Below are 19,196 nucleotides of genomic sequence, written 5' to 3'. Positions count from 1 at the left end.
ACGTTTCTGTGGAGGCGCGTGAAGAACCGAGTCCCGAACACACCGTGGTCTCGTCCGTGTAAAATGCTACATCTTTCTGTTCAAAAAACAAAATCTAAAATTCAAAACAAGCCAAATGAAGTCCGTCAGCAACAAAAACAACACTTTCGGGGTAGTGGTTTTCTTTTCATTCATTTTAAAAAGGATTAGTTTATTATTATTTTTTAAACGTTTTAAAATATAGTAATATGTTGCACTTTGACTTTTATTATTTTAAAAAAAAAAAAATGACTAGCGCTCGTCTTCACGCTACAGTCTTTTGGGAATCATTTAGAATGGAAAATGAACAGAGATATATATATATAAATAAAGTTTTCAGCTCTAGTTCAACATTTCAACGACTTTTAAAATGGCGGAAGGTCGGCTCCGGGGTCGCGTATCAGGTCGGGGGTCAGATCAGCCCTGTATTTAACGGGTTATAATCTCAACGCTATTCGATTATTTAATAGCGCATCATGTGGATCGATATCATCGTGTACGTTCGAGAGCAGTCGCCAGCTCGAGATGATCTAGAGCTCAAACGTCTGCAAAAGTGTGTGAAAGGGGAAGAAGAAAAAAAAAAAAAAAAAGAAAAAAAAGTGACATACGGTGGGCCCAGAGCCTGTATCCTTCTGTAGGTCAGCAGGCCTGATGATCACATTGGACAGAGGTCAGAGGAGCAGGGGCGTGCGCTCTCCAGCAGGCTCTCGGTGGCGTGTGAGCTGGCGGGCGCGGGCGAGCAGGCGGGCGGCCAGAGATGGCGTGTGGTGGCTCGGGTCCAACACGTTGGTCTTGCGCCGCTCGCGCTCCTGGCACCACAGGATGTACGGGCTCGGCGGAAAGTACGGCCGCGAGCGCTCTCGGTACAGCTGCACAGTGATGCCCGACACCCCGAGAAGCACCCACAAGCCGATTAGGATGAAATCTAAACGCAGAAGGAGGGTATGAGAGAAAAACCTCGCCGTCACCATGCGAGAGTGAGCGTGTGGCGCGTTAAATCATCTCACCGGTGGTCTGCAGCGGGACGGAGATGAAAGCCCTGCTGAAGTTCTCGTTGAGGAAGCGTTTGAGGACGTCCAGCGTGATGTAGGAGAGGCTGGTGTAGACGTAGGCGTTCACAGCCAGCACGACCATGTACCCTCCTACCACCCCGCATGTTAATATATTACCCTAAAACACACACACCACACACTTCGTTCGGATCAACGGTACCGGATTATACAACACCATAACTGGTAGAAATGTAGATTAAAAACTCCTTTAGTTACAATCAATCAATCAATAAATAAATAAATAAATAAATAAATAAATAAAGACATTAAGTGAAAATATCTTGAAATGTAGTCAAATCAGTAAAACTTTTCCTATTATAAAATTACAGTAAACCAAGTATAAGATCATTAATCCTATTCTTAGACGATTTTACTCATTTAAAATGTTCTACTGGCGGATAATTCTATTAATAAATGCTTAAAATTGGCAACGTTATATGCCAACAGAACGAGCTTGAAATGAATAAGTGTAACGGTCACATACAGCAATCGTAATCCGTAAAAAGGTCCATAATTATTTGGACAGCGGCACAATTTGTCATTTCGCCTCTGTATGACTATGAAAGACTCCCCTCGTCCGTGAACACTTAACTAACCCCTAACTTGTCCCACGGTCGAGCGCATCTTGACTGCTTCATTTCAAATCCATTGTGGTGTGAGGCAAAAAATTGGTTTATTTATTTTTAAATCGTGCCGCTGTCCAAATACTTCTGGACCCGACTGTACGAGGGATGTTGATCAATACCACTCTTGGCCATCTGGTGAAGAACAGAGGCACGACCAACACGATGCCGCTGAACGTCACCCAGAATGCCACATCCTCATGAAACACAGAGAGGTCACCTGGGGGGAGAGGGGGGGCCGGGTTAACATAGAATACACACGTCATCTAGAGCAGAAAACGTTATACAAAGGTCATCAATTAACTGTGTTTTGTGGCTCGTCTCTTCTTACCAAACGGTGTGAAAAAGACGACGGATGAGATGAGAAAGCCGAGGATGAGGCCTGCGACGACAACGCAGGCCATAACGGAGCCGAACCGCCACCAAGTCATCACCAGGACCACACCCCCGACAACACCTATCAGAGTCGTCAGAGCCAATCGGACTGCGAGGACGGACAGATAAACGAAATTAACTCCTGTACAACAAGCAAGACGTTTTATGAAAGTTGAAAAAAAAAATTTATTTTAAAATCTTTCTTTTAATAAGTAGTTCAATCCGGTCAAGCGTAGAAACTCATCTACACACCAGGAAGAATGTGAGGCATATTCATTCGAGTAATCTAAAGAACTGATTCAAAATATCAATCACGCAGGCTCCTTTCGTACTGAAGCGCCTCACTTCGTAGGTGTACGCAACGATTCGAATATCTAGAACACGTAACGTTTACGGATTTTGCGTTCTGGGTGAATCCGTTAGAAATAACGTCTCAGAAATAAAAATGGCTCAGGTGGTAGAACGGACCGTCCACTAATCGTAGGGTTGGCGGTTCGATTCCCAGCCCGCATGACTCCACATGCCCAAGTGTCCAAGTTGCTCTGGATGACAGGCTAGCTCTGCTGCCAGTGGTGTGCATGCGTGCATGTGTGTGTGAGAGAATGGGTGAAGGAGAACCATTTACCATTAAAAAGGTATGGCGAACGCCATGAAGGCGTTTACTTTCATTTCATTGGACCTCTCTGTTCTCACCTAAAAAATTGGGTGGTCTGCCACCAAAGGCACCATGTTCTGAGTTGTTGAACGTGTCTCGATGTAAATATCAGGAAACGAAAGCTGAAATTCTTTTCATCTCAAACTCAGACGTCTTCAGCATATAACAAAAAACAACAGAAGACCTTGCTGTTCCAATACTTTCAGAGGAGACGGTGTATAAATCAGCAGGAAGCAGCAACCCGACCCATCAGCAACCTCCACTAATCTGCACTCATCCCTGTGAACCGAGAATGACTCACCGGACTCGTGACTCGACTGGCACATGGGAGAAGACAACACCACCACCACAAACAACAGGACACGCTACAAACTACAAATACAGAACCTGAAACCTTTCCGTCTTCATTACCTCATTACTACTTGGCTGCTTTCGCTCGCTCTCTCTCTCGCGCGCGCTCGCTCGCTCACTCTCTCACACGTGACGGAAATCATTGCCCACGGCACAGCTCTCTCACAGTCACACCACACATGATTGGCAGTTTGTTTTATACAACCATTTTGAGTCGTTTTCTAACTGGTTTTAAATACCATTTACAATCTGAAAACCTCGAGTGAGAAACAGGAAACGTGACTTAAGGACAAATACAAGGACAACGGAGACTGACGAAACAGGAAAAAGCGACGCGGACTTTGACGAGACGCACGGCAGGTTAGTTTGACAAAATATCACCGTCGGTTTTATCCCCCCCCATGTCTGCTCCAACGTGTACGCCGGACCTTCGGCCTCGCCGGCTGGACTAAATCGAGCCAGAGCTGGAGTTCGGTATGAACTTACTGTCATAATCCAGCGTGGTGGTTCTCGTGATCAGCACGAAGAAGAAGAACGCTCCAAAGCCAAAGCCCAAACAGAAGAGCTCTGAGGGAAAGATGGAGGAGGAAATTGCAGCATTAATTCAAGTAGAAAAGGAGAACGGCGTGTTAGCTTCTAGCAGCTCAAGTGTATTACTGAACACGTGCGTGAGGGAAGTCTCACATGACCACAGCCGTCACACGTCTTAAATCGATCAAAGCGCTGATCGTCCGCACAAACATGACAAACACATGAAAAGTGGTGGATTTAAGACCTGCACTCACCACATTTGAAAAAACGATGCCCTAAGAAACATACGAGAAGTCCTGCGAGGCCTGTAATGGTGAAAAAAACTTTGCTGGAAGTTCTCCCTGGGGGGGTGGGGGGAGGAAGGAAAAAAAAAAAAAGTGTTAGAAAAAAAAATAAATAAAATGCATGCAGAAGTTAATAAATAAAGCTGGCTTATGATAAATCTGGGTCTGAGAACATTTTTAGACAGTCAGGAGGTCCCAAACATCGGGTCGCTCGATTTACAAATCGGGTCACGAGGGCAGCGCACAATCTCCACTTCTGTTCAGGCTTATTTATTTATTTATTTATTTTTACACGAGTTACTATTAGAGAGATTGAAAATGGATTGCATGCGCCAACACGAACGAGCCACATTTATCCTTTACACCGTCCTGACACGCGGAGCTACCGTAGGAATTCCTAAAACTAGCGGGTTATCGTACGATTCTGAACCGTTATCGAGTTCGCTAACTGGCTCTTCTATTATCACAGTTAGTGTATGGATTGTAAAAAAAAAAAAAACAAACAAACACAACCTTTCATGTGGCTTCAATAATAATGGCAATAATGAGTCACATGTACGTTAGAGAACAGTGAAATTCTTTTCTTCGCAGCTTCCTGGGGTCAGCCGTGATACGGTTAAGGGCTTTGCTCAAGGACCCGACGGTAGCAGCGCCACTGCTTGAACCCGGGACCTTCTGACGAGCAACCCAGAGCCTTAACCGCTAGGCCACAACCGCCCCCAACGAAACGTCTATTCCGAGTACCAGGATGTTGGATTTTCAGATGTAGTTCATGACAACGATCACGACGACGGCTGAAAGCTCGTCAGTGTGTTTAACGTCGCTAAACCCGGTGGACAGACGCGTCAGTCGGTCGCTTGCATACGCATACGGAACATACGTGCTACTGACGGATAATAAAGTGTCCCAATGTTACAGTCGTCCTATATTACAAATCCAGAACGGTTGACTAATCACCTAGCGTGGTGCATCCGTCTACCGCGGACGTGAAGCTGCAGGCGTAGGTGTGCACCGGCACGTACGAAGCGGAGCTGTTGTACACGGGGTCTCTCACGATGACGGAGTAGATCACTCCCTGTCCCGGGATGGAGTTAAACGACACCGAGGTTTTATCTCGAGACGACAGCGTCATCAGCTAGAACACCACAAGAAAATCCTGTCATGTTACGTTACATTACCACGTGTGAAAGAGTAACGTGTGCAAAAATAACGAAAGCGTGAGCAGTGAGGTACTGGACACGAGTATTTCTTTCCTCGCTCTACCTTTCTACCATTTTGCTGCATGCTCGGCGCCCCAGCGACCGTCTCCACGCCGCCGAGCAGGCTCCGCTCCGACAGGTCGTTCTCAGGAAGGAAGTACTGGTACACGTCGTACTCTAAACGCCAGCGACTGCTCAAGTCCGTTTCCACGTCGCACAACGGGGGAGAGACTCCTCTGAAGAAGGGAATAAAAAAAAAACATTGATAACCGGTAGAAAAGAAGAACAGGAAGAGATCAGACCAGGTGAAGAGATCACGCCGTTGTTTACACGAACCCTAGATATTTTTTGTAATTCACAAATAAGTATTTGGTTCACAAATACACTCGACCTGCTCGAACCGCGAGACGACATTTCACTCCAACATTTCACCGACCGATCGCCAGCACGTGCAACGTTTTCTTTTCATCGGCTTTTGATTTCACAAACTCAAAGAAAAAATAAAGGGGGGAAAAAAAAAACGTTTCCGAGACTCGTCCGAGACGTTAAGCCGAAGTCCCTCCCTGGCGTTTGCTGATAGGTTGAGAATATAATCTGCTCCTTTTATGTATCTAGGGATCTCACTTTACATTTGTGGATCTTGTGTTTCTTCTGGAACGGTTTTAAAATCTGTAAAGCTTGCGAGCGAACATACGGAGGGGCCGGGATGAATACCTCGCGTATCCGATGTTGGCAGGGGCAAAGCGAATGATGGTCTCGTAAAGGTTGTAGAGCAAGTAGATGTTTGGGTCTATCTCCAGTGGGAACTCCAGATTGCAGGCCCCAGGGACAGGGTCTGCACAGAGAACAACAACAACAACAACAACAACAACAACAACAACAACAACAACTCAGGAAGAAGTGAAGTCGAATAGTCTGGGAGAGCGAATTAAATGGACACCCTGTCCAACAAATCTGCACGATCATTAAAACCCTACAGGCCACATCTTCTATAAAAGACGACACACAATCTCACAAGTGAGTGCACCCCTCACATTTTTGTAACTATTTGATTAAATCTTTTCATGTGACGACACTGAAGAAATGTCACTGTGCTACAATGTAAAGTAGTGAGTGTACAGCTTGTGTAACAGTGTAAATTTGCTGTCCCCTCAAAATAACTCAACACACAGCCGTTAATGTCTAAACCGCTGCCAACAAGAGTGAGTACACCCGGTAGATTTTTTTTTGATATCCAAATCACTCATTTCATCCGTTGCCGATTGTCCAATCGGAAACATTCTAGTCTCAGATCACGCCCTGGTGAGTTTAGAGGTGTGGCCACAAACGGAGAAGAAGAAATCATTTAGTTGGCGCTTTAATGTATCCCTTTTACAAAATCCGACAAACGTTAAAAGACTGAACTTGATGTTTATATGGAGACCAACCGGTCCTCAGTATCCTCTGTGGGCGTGGCGCGGGAGGCACTTAAGGCGGTTCTTAGGGGTCGGATCACACAGTATGCCTCATTCATTAAAAAAATCCAAAGCACGATAACTCGTGGAGTTGGAAGGACGTATTAAAAGTGCAGAGGCAGAGCTGAAGCGCCGGATGTCGTCTGATGGTCTCCGAGAGTTGACCAGATTGAAATATAGATATAATACTATTTTGTCGAGGAAAGTGGAGTTTTGGTTATTCAGGGCAAGACAGTCATACTTTGAGTCGGGGGACAAAGCAGGAAAACTTTTGGCTAGATATATAAAACAGAGGGAGGCCCTTTCTACCATTCCCGCAGTGAAGTCTGTTAGTGGTGAAATTTTTACCTCGGCCATTGATATTAATGACGCTTTTAAAGAATTTTACTTTGATCTCTATAGTTCAATGTCTTCGTCTACTGATGAAGATATTAGGAACTTTGTGGAATCATTAGAACTCCCGAAACTGACCACGGAGCAAAAAAATGCTCCTGATTGTGAGATAACCCTGGAGGAGCTTGGCGAGGTAATTAAGGCCCTGCCTACAGGCAAGTCTCCGGGGCCAGATGGCTTTCAAATCTTATGCTACAGAACTGGCTCCACTCCTGTTAGAAGTTTATACAGAATCATTAAAGAACGGAAAGCTTCCTCCAACCATGACACAAGCCCGGATCAGTCTGATTCTTAAAATAGACTGAGATCCAAGTGAGTGTAAAAGTTATCGTCCAATTTCCCCGATCCAGTTAGATGTAAAGATCTTGTCGAAAATTCTGGCTAACAGATTAAGTATGACATCTCTTATACATATAGATCAGGTGGGGTTTATTCGGGGCCGTAGCTCTTCTCATAACATTAGACGTCTCGTCGATATCATGTGGTCAGTAGCGAATGATCAGTCTCCGGTTGCTGCCATCTCACTTGACGCCGTTTGATATGGTAGAATGGGATTATCGTTTTAAGATTTTGGAAGCGTATGGGTTCGGGAATACTTTCATCGGCTGGATTAAGCTACTTTATAGACACCCGGTAGCGGCAGTACAAACAAATGGACTAATTTCAGATTATTGTAGTTGGGAATTCCTTCAGGAAGAAATGGAGCAGTTATTTGGCGTTTTTGGGGGACTCTCGAGGAGGGGCGGTGGGGAGTATAATTTAGAGTTTAGTCTATGATTATACTTCATTATTGTATTTTCCTTTTTTTTTTTTTTTTTTTTTAAAAATTGTGTGTATTTTTTATATTATTATTATTATTATTTTTGGATATGTGAGTTTATATTCTATTGACCACAGGGGTGTTTGTGGGGGGACCAGGGTGGGGTGGGAGGTTGGTAGGGGGAGGGGTTATAGTGGGGATTTATGTTAAAATAGTTTGATTCATTATATATGTTGTTTGTCTCTTCGTGTTAACTTGTGAATCAATAAAAGTGTTAATTACAAAAAAAAAAAAATGTGAGGGGTGTATTCACTTTTGTGAGATACTGTATACACACACACACACACACACATATATTATACGTTGTGATTGCATAAGTATTCACACCCCCTGCACATTGCTGTGAAACCGATGCTTACACAACGTTGCATGAGGTTAACACACTTCTCTATACGCGAGCTAACGGAGAGCAGAATGAGCTGAATGAGTACCAGTGCTCGAGTAGGGCAGTATAACTGCTATCCCTGCGACGGAGTCACCGTCAGGAGCCAGCAGGAAGCACGAGAGACTCGACTGAGCTGGAGAGAGAGGAAACAGGAGCCCGGAATCGACCGTGGTGACCGCAGAGCCGTACGCTGGGACCTGAACCAGAAAACACACACACACACACACACACACACACACACACACACACACACACACACACACACACAAGACATGGATAAAGAACCTATTAAAAAAAAAAACCTATAACAGAACAGTTAAATAATGAAACTTTAGGGGGTAAGACAATAAGACAAGAACGCAAACGAGTCATTGGGAGGGTGCAAAAGCAAGAGGGGGTTTTAGTTGAGCTTTAAAATGGGGCACGGAGGTGCAGGCGATGGCGACAGAGAGGAAGACCCCTCCAGAGATTTAGCACAGCGATGCTGAAAGCACTACGTCTAGACTCCGTACTACAGGACGAAAGGACAACTCGCAGTTCCCGAGGAGGAATTCCGAGCTGATGGGGGTTTTCTTTGTTTTGTTTTCCCCCCCTTGTCTGAGGTCAGAAATGAGGTGTTTACTCATCATTTAGTCGAATTCAGCATTAATTTAGGCCTTCAGGTTACATGTTTTAAATTGTACGTACAGAATGGAGGTTAGTATTCGGTAATATACCATCACGACAGGAAAAATTAATCGACAGACTCATTAATGTTTACACCAGGGGTCTCAAACTCCCGGCCCGCGGGCCATTTCAGGCCCGCCTTCCCCCTCAGTCCGGCCCGCGACGGGACGTAAAAAAAAAAATAACCTGGCCCGCCAAATCTAAAGGAATATAATATCAAGCGTCATTACTGGATTAAAGACGGAGAGCAGTACGAGAAGTACGACAGAGATGTGTGTTATGTTTACTACTACTACATTTGTTTAATAAAATATGTTGGTAATGGTAATAAAAATTTTTCTTTTAAAAGTACATTTTGAGAATATTGCACTTTCTTGGAGTACTTCAATGCTCTTGCGGCCCACCTATGAGATGACCCCAGGGCAATTTGAGTTTGAGACCCCTGATTTACACGGACATGTTTACTCGTTTCCTACTGGACATTAATGTGTGTGTGTGTGTGTATCATGTAAGTAAATGTTTAACAGGGCACGTACATATGTGTGTGTGTGAGAGAGAGACTCTTACCCTTGTGTATGACATGGTGGCATTGCGGTGCTGAGTGTGAAACTGCAGCGTGACGAAGGCCACTTCAGCTGGGATTCGGGACACGTTCACTTCCACACTTCCATTCACTGGTATACTCACATTCTGGAACATTCCCAGAGTAAACACCACTGGTTCTGGGACACACACACACACACACACACACACACACAATTTATAAAAAATAAAATATATTCTTGAAAATTTGAACCTTTTCCAATTTGATAGATTAAGTATTTGATCATCAAATCACTGACTGGTAAATTTTAATGAGTAAAAATTTAAAAAATATAAAATATATATCAGAAAATTGTATTATTATATCAAGCTGTTGATCTTTTATACAGACAGATTTCTCCACTGTCTTTTTCTCCACGTATATTTGCTCTTTAATATAAAATCTTATAAAGTATTATTATGGGATGTGCCAAACTTTCTTTCTTTTTTTTTTTTTTAAAAATGACATTATCTAAACTGGTAGATCCTTTGGTTTTCTACATAATTACTCAATTTCTTTACTGCTCTGCGAGGTCATACAAGTATAACTCAAACCTGATCCTTCAACCTCGTATACTAGTATAATAGTTATTTAAAACCGGAACAAATCTCGTGTTTTGCAATCGCCGTTCGCCCAAAAAGTGAAACGCAGGGTGAAGTTGCTAAACAAACCCTTCTAACGACCCCAGCTAATAGGAAGTTCCACTCGGGCCAAGAATGTGCTGGATTACAGGAATCCGTTCACGCGCACGACTCCTGACCTACATCGGCAGGACAATTATATTACGTCTGAATGTTTCTCACACTCACAGCTGCCCACTGACTATATAGGAGCACTCCGAACTCCTAAAACACAGCCTACGTTTTCTTCTCCTAGAGAAGGAAATAGTGTTCTTACAGAAAAACAATCGCAGGAGCCATTAAAGCTCTCCGCTGCAGCGTCTCCTGAAAAGGTTACCGGGGAATTTTACCGATTAGGAACGATTCTCAGAGGCTTAAGTGCGAGGTTTGTTAAAACTCGCCAAATTTACATCTCTGACAGTTAAACAGGTGGAGACGAATAAGATTTCAAATGATTCCTCCCCCCCTTCACAAGCCCGCCTCTAATCCCCACGCACATACACACAACTCCGCCCCCCAGAACCTACAGCGGTTCAACCAGAGTTAGCGTTAGAAAGTGAATAATCGACAGCTGGAAAGCCGAGCTGCGACTCTATAAAAGCACAAAATTCGGCTCATGTTGATTTATGATGATGTTCGCGGGTGTCCTGCGTTTCTTCGTATCGTTATGTAAATGATACGTTGCCAATTCTGCTTCCGCCAGTAATAATTTCTATAAGTAATAAGATCTAGTATTACTTCCAGATGGAGACACCACTTGAGGGCACATCAGCGGTATCGTTTGAGGAGTTGTTGTTCTCAGCGAGGCTAACTGTGGATGGGGCCACCTGAGGACTTTATGTGCAAAGAGAGTGCCGTGCAACCTCATGCCACTGTAACGATTGATATTTCAGAGCTCACCATGAGGCCAACGTGTGCAAGGGTTAATGTGTCCCCAGTGGCCTGCTCTTTGGTGGGGAGGACATATTGGCCTGTTCTCCAAATACGGCATGGACATGGAGCCTAGGCACAGTTTGAAGTGCTCAGTAAAACCTTCGCATTGCGTCATAGTCAATGCGCTGTCGAATACAGTGTCTGCCGTGGCAAGTTTACAGCATTTCAACGGTGTCCATGAGCTCACAGAGGCTGATTCAGACTTGTCTTCAGGTGACTGGAGTTGAACATGGAGATTCAGCTACTAGATCATTGTCAGCATGGAGGAATCTCACGTGGACTGCTTTAGACAACATCCATTGATGTGCTCCCGTGATAAACTGGAAAAGTGACTAGTCACTGGACTATAAGGAGAGCTCTGTTGGAAGACAATAGCCTCCAGCCGAGTCGTGTCTGCTGCTATACAAGAGCGTTACGGTGTCCCGGTTTAACAATTAATCACGGTGTACCATCTGATAAGTGCTGACGTTTTCAAAATACCAATTCCCAGGCTTTCCATCTATCCGTTCTTTTCCTTACTCAAGTTCCTCAATCCAATGCGGTCATGACACGTGCACTTGGGAAAATCCTGGAGCTCCGCTGCCACTCCTAGCATGTTTGTAGCTTTAATCATACGTGATGGCTCGCAAACCGAACGCACAAAAGAACAGCATCGTTGACCACGACTCACGAAAACGACTATCTAGTTTGGGTTGTTCGGGGTCGGATTTGATTCGGAATCGGGGTCTCACCGTCAGATCAGCGTGTAAACCAGACACTGCTTTCTTAATATGGTCAGTGTAGAGAAAACGAGCACATAGCTGGTCCCCTTATTTAGCTTCCTGTGGCTCGTCTTGTAGGCACTGCTTGGTACATCACTCAGTATGTTGTGCAAGAAGGAGAAGTCCGTTATGTGGAAGGAAAACCAAGCGAAGCCCTGGAGCTGTGTATTAACAGAAATCCAGCTATTTTTAATCCAGACTAAACTGAGAACAGTGAAGGTTATAGCGAGGGCGAACCACTTAACCACATGTGCCCCAAAACTCTTTATATGAGTGCTCGCGATGACTGCATTAGCAGCACATCACCCCTAGCCTCCTGCCGATGAAGTAGTACGGCATATATTTATAGGTTAGAGGATAATAGCCAGAGAAACCTGAAGGCAAGTTGCTGTCCCGTCTCGCTGTACTCACTATTTCAAAACAGTCCATTTGTTCGGGATGGAAATATCAGAGGCCACATACACAAAGACGTATTAGACTCTGTCAAGCAGTATGTAGCCACAGTGGTAGCAGTATGGGTCACTGTGGTTAGCACTCGGTAGCCACAGTGGTGTACGTTACCTGAAACCCTGACTGTAGTCACACACTTACATGAGAAAAACACAAGGGAACACAGATGTATAAAAATGGTATTGCTGATCCTCCTGGGATTTTCATGCATAACAGAGTGCCTAGAGTTTGCACAGAATGGTGCAAAAAAAAAGCTTCCAGCGAGCACCGGTGGAAACGCCTTGTTGATATCGGAGACCGACAGGACGGCTACGGCGAATCCGATAACCACTCTTTGCAACAGTGGTGAGCAGAAAAGCATCAGATGTCGAGATGTAAACAGTTGTACGCCGTCGCAACCAAGGCTGAAACGCTGACCGTTTCAGCGAGCGTCTGCGTACCGCCAAGAACCAAGGGGTTCTCCTTTCTGGTTTTGCCTCGTCCATCCTCAGACACCTTGGCTGATGAAGCTGGTAATGTTTCTCTGGGAATGTTGGGTGAACTTTCACCAACCACAACAATAAGATAGCACAAGTGTTCCTCGGACCTGAACTTTCAACTTCAGACAGAAAAGAGACGGGTTTTTGCAAGAAACTGTTCACACTGAGGATATGCTGTACAATTTCAGTGGAAACACACAAACAAATACACAAACAAATACACAAACAAATACACAAACAAATACACAAACAAATACACAAACTCTCAGTGTCCATGCTTTATGGAAATAAACGGATTATTATAGACGGATTATACTGTTATTGACGGCTCAAATGAACATTGTAGTATTTGTGCTTGATAGTATTTTCAGGTCTTTATATTTTGATAACATTATCGAATGTGTCAATAAAACTCCAAACACAACTTACTCTCATTTTGCGCGCGAACCAGACCAAGGCAAGACAGCAGGACCAACTCAGCATACACCACCCAGAGACTCGACATTTTCCTTTCACACGTACGAATCTGCAAACCATCCACCGCCTCGCTACAGATTTTTTAACAGCGCCGCCATGAGAAGCTGCTGCTCCGCGGAGATCTCACACGTCCGACCGCAGCTCGCCTACACCAAGCAGTACAGTACACCGCGCATGCGCAAAACCCCACTTCCCCTTACTCCACTTCATTCGCTCGCGCGAGTCACGTGAGAGGTCCAGGGTAATTGCTAAACGCCACTCAACAAGGGGCGACGTGATGTTCAACACAAACATTGCACGAGTCGTGCGAATTCCATCGGCTCAGCTCACTATTAAGAGTCGACTCTTTCGATTCCCAAACGACTTACGTCCATCTTTTTTTTTTTTTTTTAAAGCTACACAAAAATATATATCTGGACACCCCTCCTAATGGTTGAGTCCAGGTGTTTCAGCCACACTATTCTTGTCAGGTGTATAACTTCAAGCACTATCTTCACAGACCAGGGGTATACAGTCTTGTGCAGAAAGGTCCGCCCTGCTGAAAAAAACAACAACAATAACAACAACAACAACAACAATAGAAACCCTCATAGAATTTGTAAATATGTTTAATGGGAATTATATTGGTTTTAATGGAAACTGTGGGCCTCTACTGGTAATTTGTTGCCTTCTATTGGTGGCATGTTATGTCTAGTGGATACCACTGGTAACGATTTTAATGGTTAGCTGATGGTTTGTAATAGTATTTGTATTGGAAAACATTTGAATTTCCGTTATGGTTTCTACTAGGTTTTTTCCCCCAACAGGCCGGTTTGGTTGCAGGCTTTTTCTTCCTCTTCTTCTTTATTATAGCCAAATTGGAGGCATATTTAATAGCTGGTTGGAGATTAAGATAAACTGATTAAACAATGAATTAATAAATTCCTGCTTGGTTGGAATGAAAGCCTGCAGCCACACCAGACCTTTCTGTATAAGATTAAAGACCCCTGCCATAGACAAATACAGGCAGTAGAATGGGTCATACCGATGAGCTTAGTGACTTTAAACGTGGCACTGTCACAAGATGCTACAAGTCCATTCATGACATTTCTGGCCTGCTAGATCTGCCCTGGTCAACCATAAATGCTATTATTGTGAAAATGAAGTGTCAACAACAGCTCAGCCAGGAAGCGGTAGACCACACAAACGTACAAAGTGGAGCCACTGAGTGCTAAATTGGATAGCTCTGCATGCACAAAACTGCCTCTGGAAGCAACTTCAACACAAGAACTGTGTGTCAGGAGCCTCATGAAATGGGTTTCCATCCCTGAGCAGCTGAACACAAGATTAAGAACACTATGCACAATGCCAAGCAACAGCTGGAGTAGTGTAAAGCACCGCCACTGGACTCTGGAGCAGTAGAAACGTGTTCTCTGGAGCGATGAATCACATTTCACTATTTGGCAGTCTCATGGACGAATCTGTGTTTGGTGGATTACAGAAGAACGCTACCTACTGGAATGCATAGTGGAGGAGAGATAATAGTCTGGGGTTGTTTTTCAGGGTTTGAGCCAAGACATTTTACACAATATTATGCTTCCAGCTTTGTGGCAACAGTTTGTGGAAGAGCCTTTCCTGTTACAGCATAACAGAGTGTACAAAGCAAGCTCTATGATGACATGGTTTGACGAGTTTGGTGTGGGAGGACCCGGGTGTCCCGCACAGAAACCTGATCTCAACCCAACTGAACACCTTTGGGATGAACTGGAACGTCGATTACGAGCCAGGCCTCCTCACCCAACATCAGTGCTCTTGTGGCTGAATGAACACAAATCCCCATGAATACACTCCAATATCTTGCCAAAAGCCTTCCCAGAATGGAGGCTGATGCATACATATATATATATATATACCATGGTTTTGAAATGGGATTTCCATTGGGATCTCAAATAGGTCTGATGGTCAGGTGTCTACATACTTGATTACATTGATCATTTAAATCCTTCTGTAAAATCTTACAACATCTGATTAGCCTAACATTACACGTTAGACTGTTTGTTTACCATCCAGATGCACTACATTACTCCACCACATTACACATTATAACAAGCAATATGTTTTAACCTTCCTCATCATTCTCTAAATGGCACTCAACAAGTACCAAACAATGTTGCTAAGTTTCAATGGACGCTTTCCTATCACAGTTGTTTGAGTGTGAGTCGACTCCTTCTTCTTTTTGTTTTTAATGGCGGTTGGCAAACCACTAAAGGTGCATTACCGCCACCTACTGGACTGGAGTGTGGGCAGTAGATTGGCAGGAAAAAAAATAAATTTAAAAATAATAATAATAATAATAGTAATAATAATAATACTAAAATGAAATGAAAAAAAAACACTAATAATAAAAACAACCAAACAATACTGCATAAATAAAAGAAAGTAAAGAGATAAATAGCTATATACTAGTTATTCGTACTATAGATTACTAAATTCTCTCACTTTTACCAGTACTTTTTAAATAGTTCATTAGGGGGCGGTGCATATGTGAGTCGACTCCGGAAATGTTCGCCTAAAAGATCCGGTTAAAAGAGTCGACTCGTTCGCGAGCGACACAAAGAACAGACAATATGGCGGACAGGCTAACCCAGCTCCAGGACGCAGTCAACTCCGTAAGATGATATTTGTATTTTAGATGAATATTCAGTTCAGCATGGTGGGTTTTAATGGTCCGAGTTGACATTTTAATACTTATATTACATTGTAAACACAATTTTAGCAGAGGAAAGTCGATATTTACGGGCAAAACTAGTCTGAGATGTTCCCACTGAGACACTAACATGGTGGTGGTGTGTTACTGTGGTACTGTGCATCAGCTACTGCTGTCATGTTGAGGGTTTTAGACACTGTGTGGCCTTACTGGACACTTAAAACAATACTTTGTTGGTCCCGTTAGTGATTATAGGTCGTCTATAACTTGTCAGACTGGTTCTCAGCCCAACAGTGATATTGTGGTGCTTAAAAAACACACAACCATGTCAGTGTCACTGCTGGATTGAGAACCACTACAATAACATCAACACTTTACTGGTTTGATGGTGGTCCTGCTCAATACCTGGTACCTACACCTGTGCATAGCATTTTATATGTTTGGAGTGTAACTGCTGATTGTACGCCTACAGAATGAACCCATATAGAAGGTAGGGCTGGGCAATATGATGATGATGATGATGATGATGAAGAAATATCGATATAGTGATGAATTGTGTCACGTCTCTGAGATATCGTAGGTATCGTGATGTATCAATTTTTATATTGTTCTGCTTTTTCTATTTTTTTATCGATCCCTCCAGGATCTTTGCAATTTTGTGATTGCAGAAACGAACATAAATCGAGCAAACCCCCGCAGAATTCGGAGGAGCTTGGGATTGTTTTCCGAAATTACCGCAGATTTTGGACCAAAACGCATCATGCGACGTCATCACGACGCGCATTCAGCCAAAGCCCTGCGTCGAACACGAGTACGGCGGAAAGGTCTCGTTTACCGACGACCATCACTTGAAGCTTCAAGAAGTTTTCCGCACAAAAAAAGTCGCGACACAACGATGACGCGGATAAATTCTGCGAATCCCGTACAGACTGAAAACGCTACTGTTTTTCTTGCAGGTTACCCAACCTGAATATCCTGATACATATCGCGTATCATAATAAAATGTCTTTAAGCGCCATGATGTCCGATTTTGTCATATCGCCCGGCCGTTTCTGTGGGTTTAGGCTGTTTGGTGTAGGTATTCAACTGGCAAATCAAGCTATACATACAATAGCAACATAATACAAAACAAAAAAATACATTGTTGTTTTTGTGTGATCTCAATCCCAGAACGTTGAGTAATTTCTTTTTCATTGTTAAAGTTGTTTGTTACATATTAAGGAATCTTAAAGCTATGGAACAGCTGTTGGACGATTTAAGCTTATACTGTTGTAAACGCCTGGGTTGTAGTTGGCCGATCAGTTCTGTAACGCCATCGGAGTGCTGCAGCAGTGCGCCCCGCCCGCTTCCTTCAGCAACATCCAGACCGTCATCAACAAGGATCAGCCGTCAAACCCCACGGAAGGTAAAGGCATCCACGTCACACGTCCACAGCTGCGCGTCACGTGCACGGGGTGTTGAAACTAATCCGCTCGGTGTCTCGTCCCACAGAGTACGCGCAGCTTTTCGCGGCACTGATTGCAAGAACGGCTAAAGATGTCGATGTCTTGATTGACTCTCTGCCCAGCGAAGAATCCACCGCTGCTCTACAGGTATTATTAGCGTCATCTCTGACTCGGTGTCGAGGTAAAGTGTCACGTGACTTATAACAGATCTTTTGACGTGTATGAATGATATCGGCGCTTCTTCTCCGTTCGTCTCCTTGAGCGGAAAGTGCGTGCTCCTGGTTAACAAACGAATGAACAATTTATGAAGAGGAGCCTGTAGATAATTGCTTTTCGGTTAAAAAAAAAAAAAAAAAAAAAAAAGACAAATTGCTCGTTGGTCTGTTTGCTGAGCACGTGCATGTTTCTCCTTCCTTCGTCCTTTCTCCAGGCCGCTAGTCTGAGGCAGCTAGAGGAGGAGAACCATGAAGCAGCAGCTCGGCTGGAAGAGGTGGTGTACAGAGGAGATTTACTGCTGGAGAAGATACAGAGCGCTCTGGCCGATATTGCGCAATCGCAGCTACGCACACGCAGTGGTACATCCAGCCAACCTGCGGCCCCTGAACCCTGACCTCCAGCATTATATAATGGACAACATATCATGTACACACTAGGGACGTTTCGATCCCGTGTTCATCTGTGCTCCTTGAGATCAGCCTGTACAGTTAGTCACCGATGCCGAGAGTTTCTGATCCCTGTATGGTAACCATCACATGGATTGATATTGAGCGTGAACTTTGAATAGTCTGAGGTGTTAATGTTCACCGAATTAAAAAAAACAAACAAAAAAGTTCAAGACTCTGGAATTTTTCCTTTTATGTAACACAGTGCGAGTGAGTTTTTTCTATTTTGTATATCTACAACTGTTCTAAAATGAACATTAAAAATGTAAATGCACTTTTTTTTTTTTTTTGGGCATTAAAAATGTTTATGAAATGCTACTGAAATGTGATTGGCTGATGGCAGAGCTTGTTCTTGGAGTAATCCAGTCATGATAAACCTGGTACGCCCGGGAACGCCGTGGGGGAAGAAACATGCCGCACCTCTGTGTTTGTCTTTTGAGAGCAACACGCTAACTGTGGTGGGAGATGTTTACATTTTTCTCCTCAAAACAACCAACTGTACGAGTCGTCGTTATAGATTTCAAGTCCACATGAAAAGCCTTGAAACATACGTTGCTCAACGTGTTGACGTCATTTCCACAGGAAGCAGGAAGTCAGGTGCGGCGGACATATGGAGCGACCCCATCCCTTGTAAAATAGGCGATAGCTAAGCCATACTCTACAGTTTGTACAGTGGATGTTTATAATGTCGGGGGTGGGACGCTTCAGATTCTAGAGCGCGTTTGATTGGACAGTGCAGCATGATGTCAGCAACATTGTTGATCCGTATATTGATTCTGAATCTTCTAAATGGGAATTTTAGCATCGTTTTGGAGCGCACTAGCTTATGTCTGGATCTAAAGTTAATGCTTGTGTATACACTGTGACTCATTTTAAAGGTCAGACCTGCTGCTGCTCCTGTGTTTTCTGCTCAGATGTTGGTTTGACGTCACTTGCTGAACTCGGGGGTTGAGGACAGGAGACCGTTCCGAGTAGGAATTCCGACTTTCCTTTGGATTCGTCCTGTTCAGAAAATCGCGAATTACAAGTTAACGATCTCTAGAGTCTTACCGACGTCATTTCCAGGACACAAGAGACGGTAAAACACATCCTGTTCGACTGCAAAAGATACGAGGACGACAGAACTGAGCTAAAGATGCGAATTAGAAAGCAAAACATGACACTAGAGAACTTGCTCGGAAAAACGTCTGGGAAAGTGTATAATAAATGTTCTAAAATACTGGGATAAGTGAGAGACTTTAGTAATTTAGTATGACCATCTAATATTTATTTATTTATTTATTTATTATTATTG

At 43.7% G+C, this 19,196-nt stretch overlaps 2 protein-coding genes across 2 annotated transcripts; one reads left to right on the top strand and one right to left on the bottom strand.

The window, feature by feature from the left end:
• Nucleotides 1-256: 256 nt before the first annotated feature.
• Nucleotides 257-14,959, bottom strand: tm7sf3 (transmembrane 7 superfamily member 3). The gene is made up of 12 exons (XM_053641193.1): nucleotides 13,062-14,959; nucleotides 9,374-9,528; nucleotides 8,187-8,337; nucleotides 5,803-5,923; nucleotides 5,153-5,324; nucleotides 4,847-5,024; nucleotides 3,860-3,946; nucleotides 3,561-3,641; nucleotides 2,025-2,177; nucleotides 1,816-1,913; nucleotides 1,026-1,188; nucleotides 257-943 (listed from the first exon to the last, which is right to left on the bottom strand). The coding sequence occupies exons 1-12, from the start codon at nucleotides 13,135-13,137 to the stop codon at nucleotides 690-692; spliced, it is 1,689 nt and encodes a 562-aa protein (XP_053497168.1). The 5' UTR covers nucleotides 13,138-14,959; the 3' UTR covers nucleotides 257-689.
• A 745-nt stretch (nucleotides 14,960-15,704) lies between these two features.
• Nucleotides 15,705-19,176, top strand: med21 (mediator complex subunit 21). Its single transcript, XM_053641196.1, has 4 exons — nucleotides 15,705-15,757; nucleotides 17,086-17,200; nucleotides 17,287-17,387; nucleotides 17,671-19,176. The coding sequence occupies exons 1-4, from the start codon at nucleotides 15,716-15,718 to the stop codon at nucleotides 17,848-17,850; spliced, it is 438 nt and encodes a 145-aa protein (XP_053497171.1). The 5' UTR covers nucleotides 15,705-15,715; the 3' UTR covers nucleotides 17,851-19,176.
• The last annotated feature ends 20 nt before the right edge of the window (nucleotides 19,177-19,196 follow it).

This window comes from Ictalurus furcatus, chromosome 14, assembly GCF_023375685.1.
Source record: "Ictalurus furcatus strain D&B chromosome 14, Billie_1.0, whole genome shotgun sequence".
NCBI lineage: Eukaryota > Metazoa > Chordata > Actinopteri > Siluriformes > Ictaluridae > Ictalurus > Ictalurus furcatus.
The sequence above is the reverse complement of the archived record's forward strand: the minus strand, read 5'-3'. Positions and strand labels throughout refer to the sequence as shown.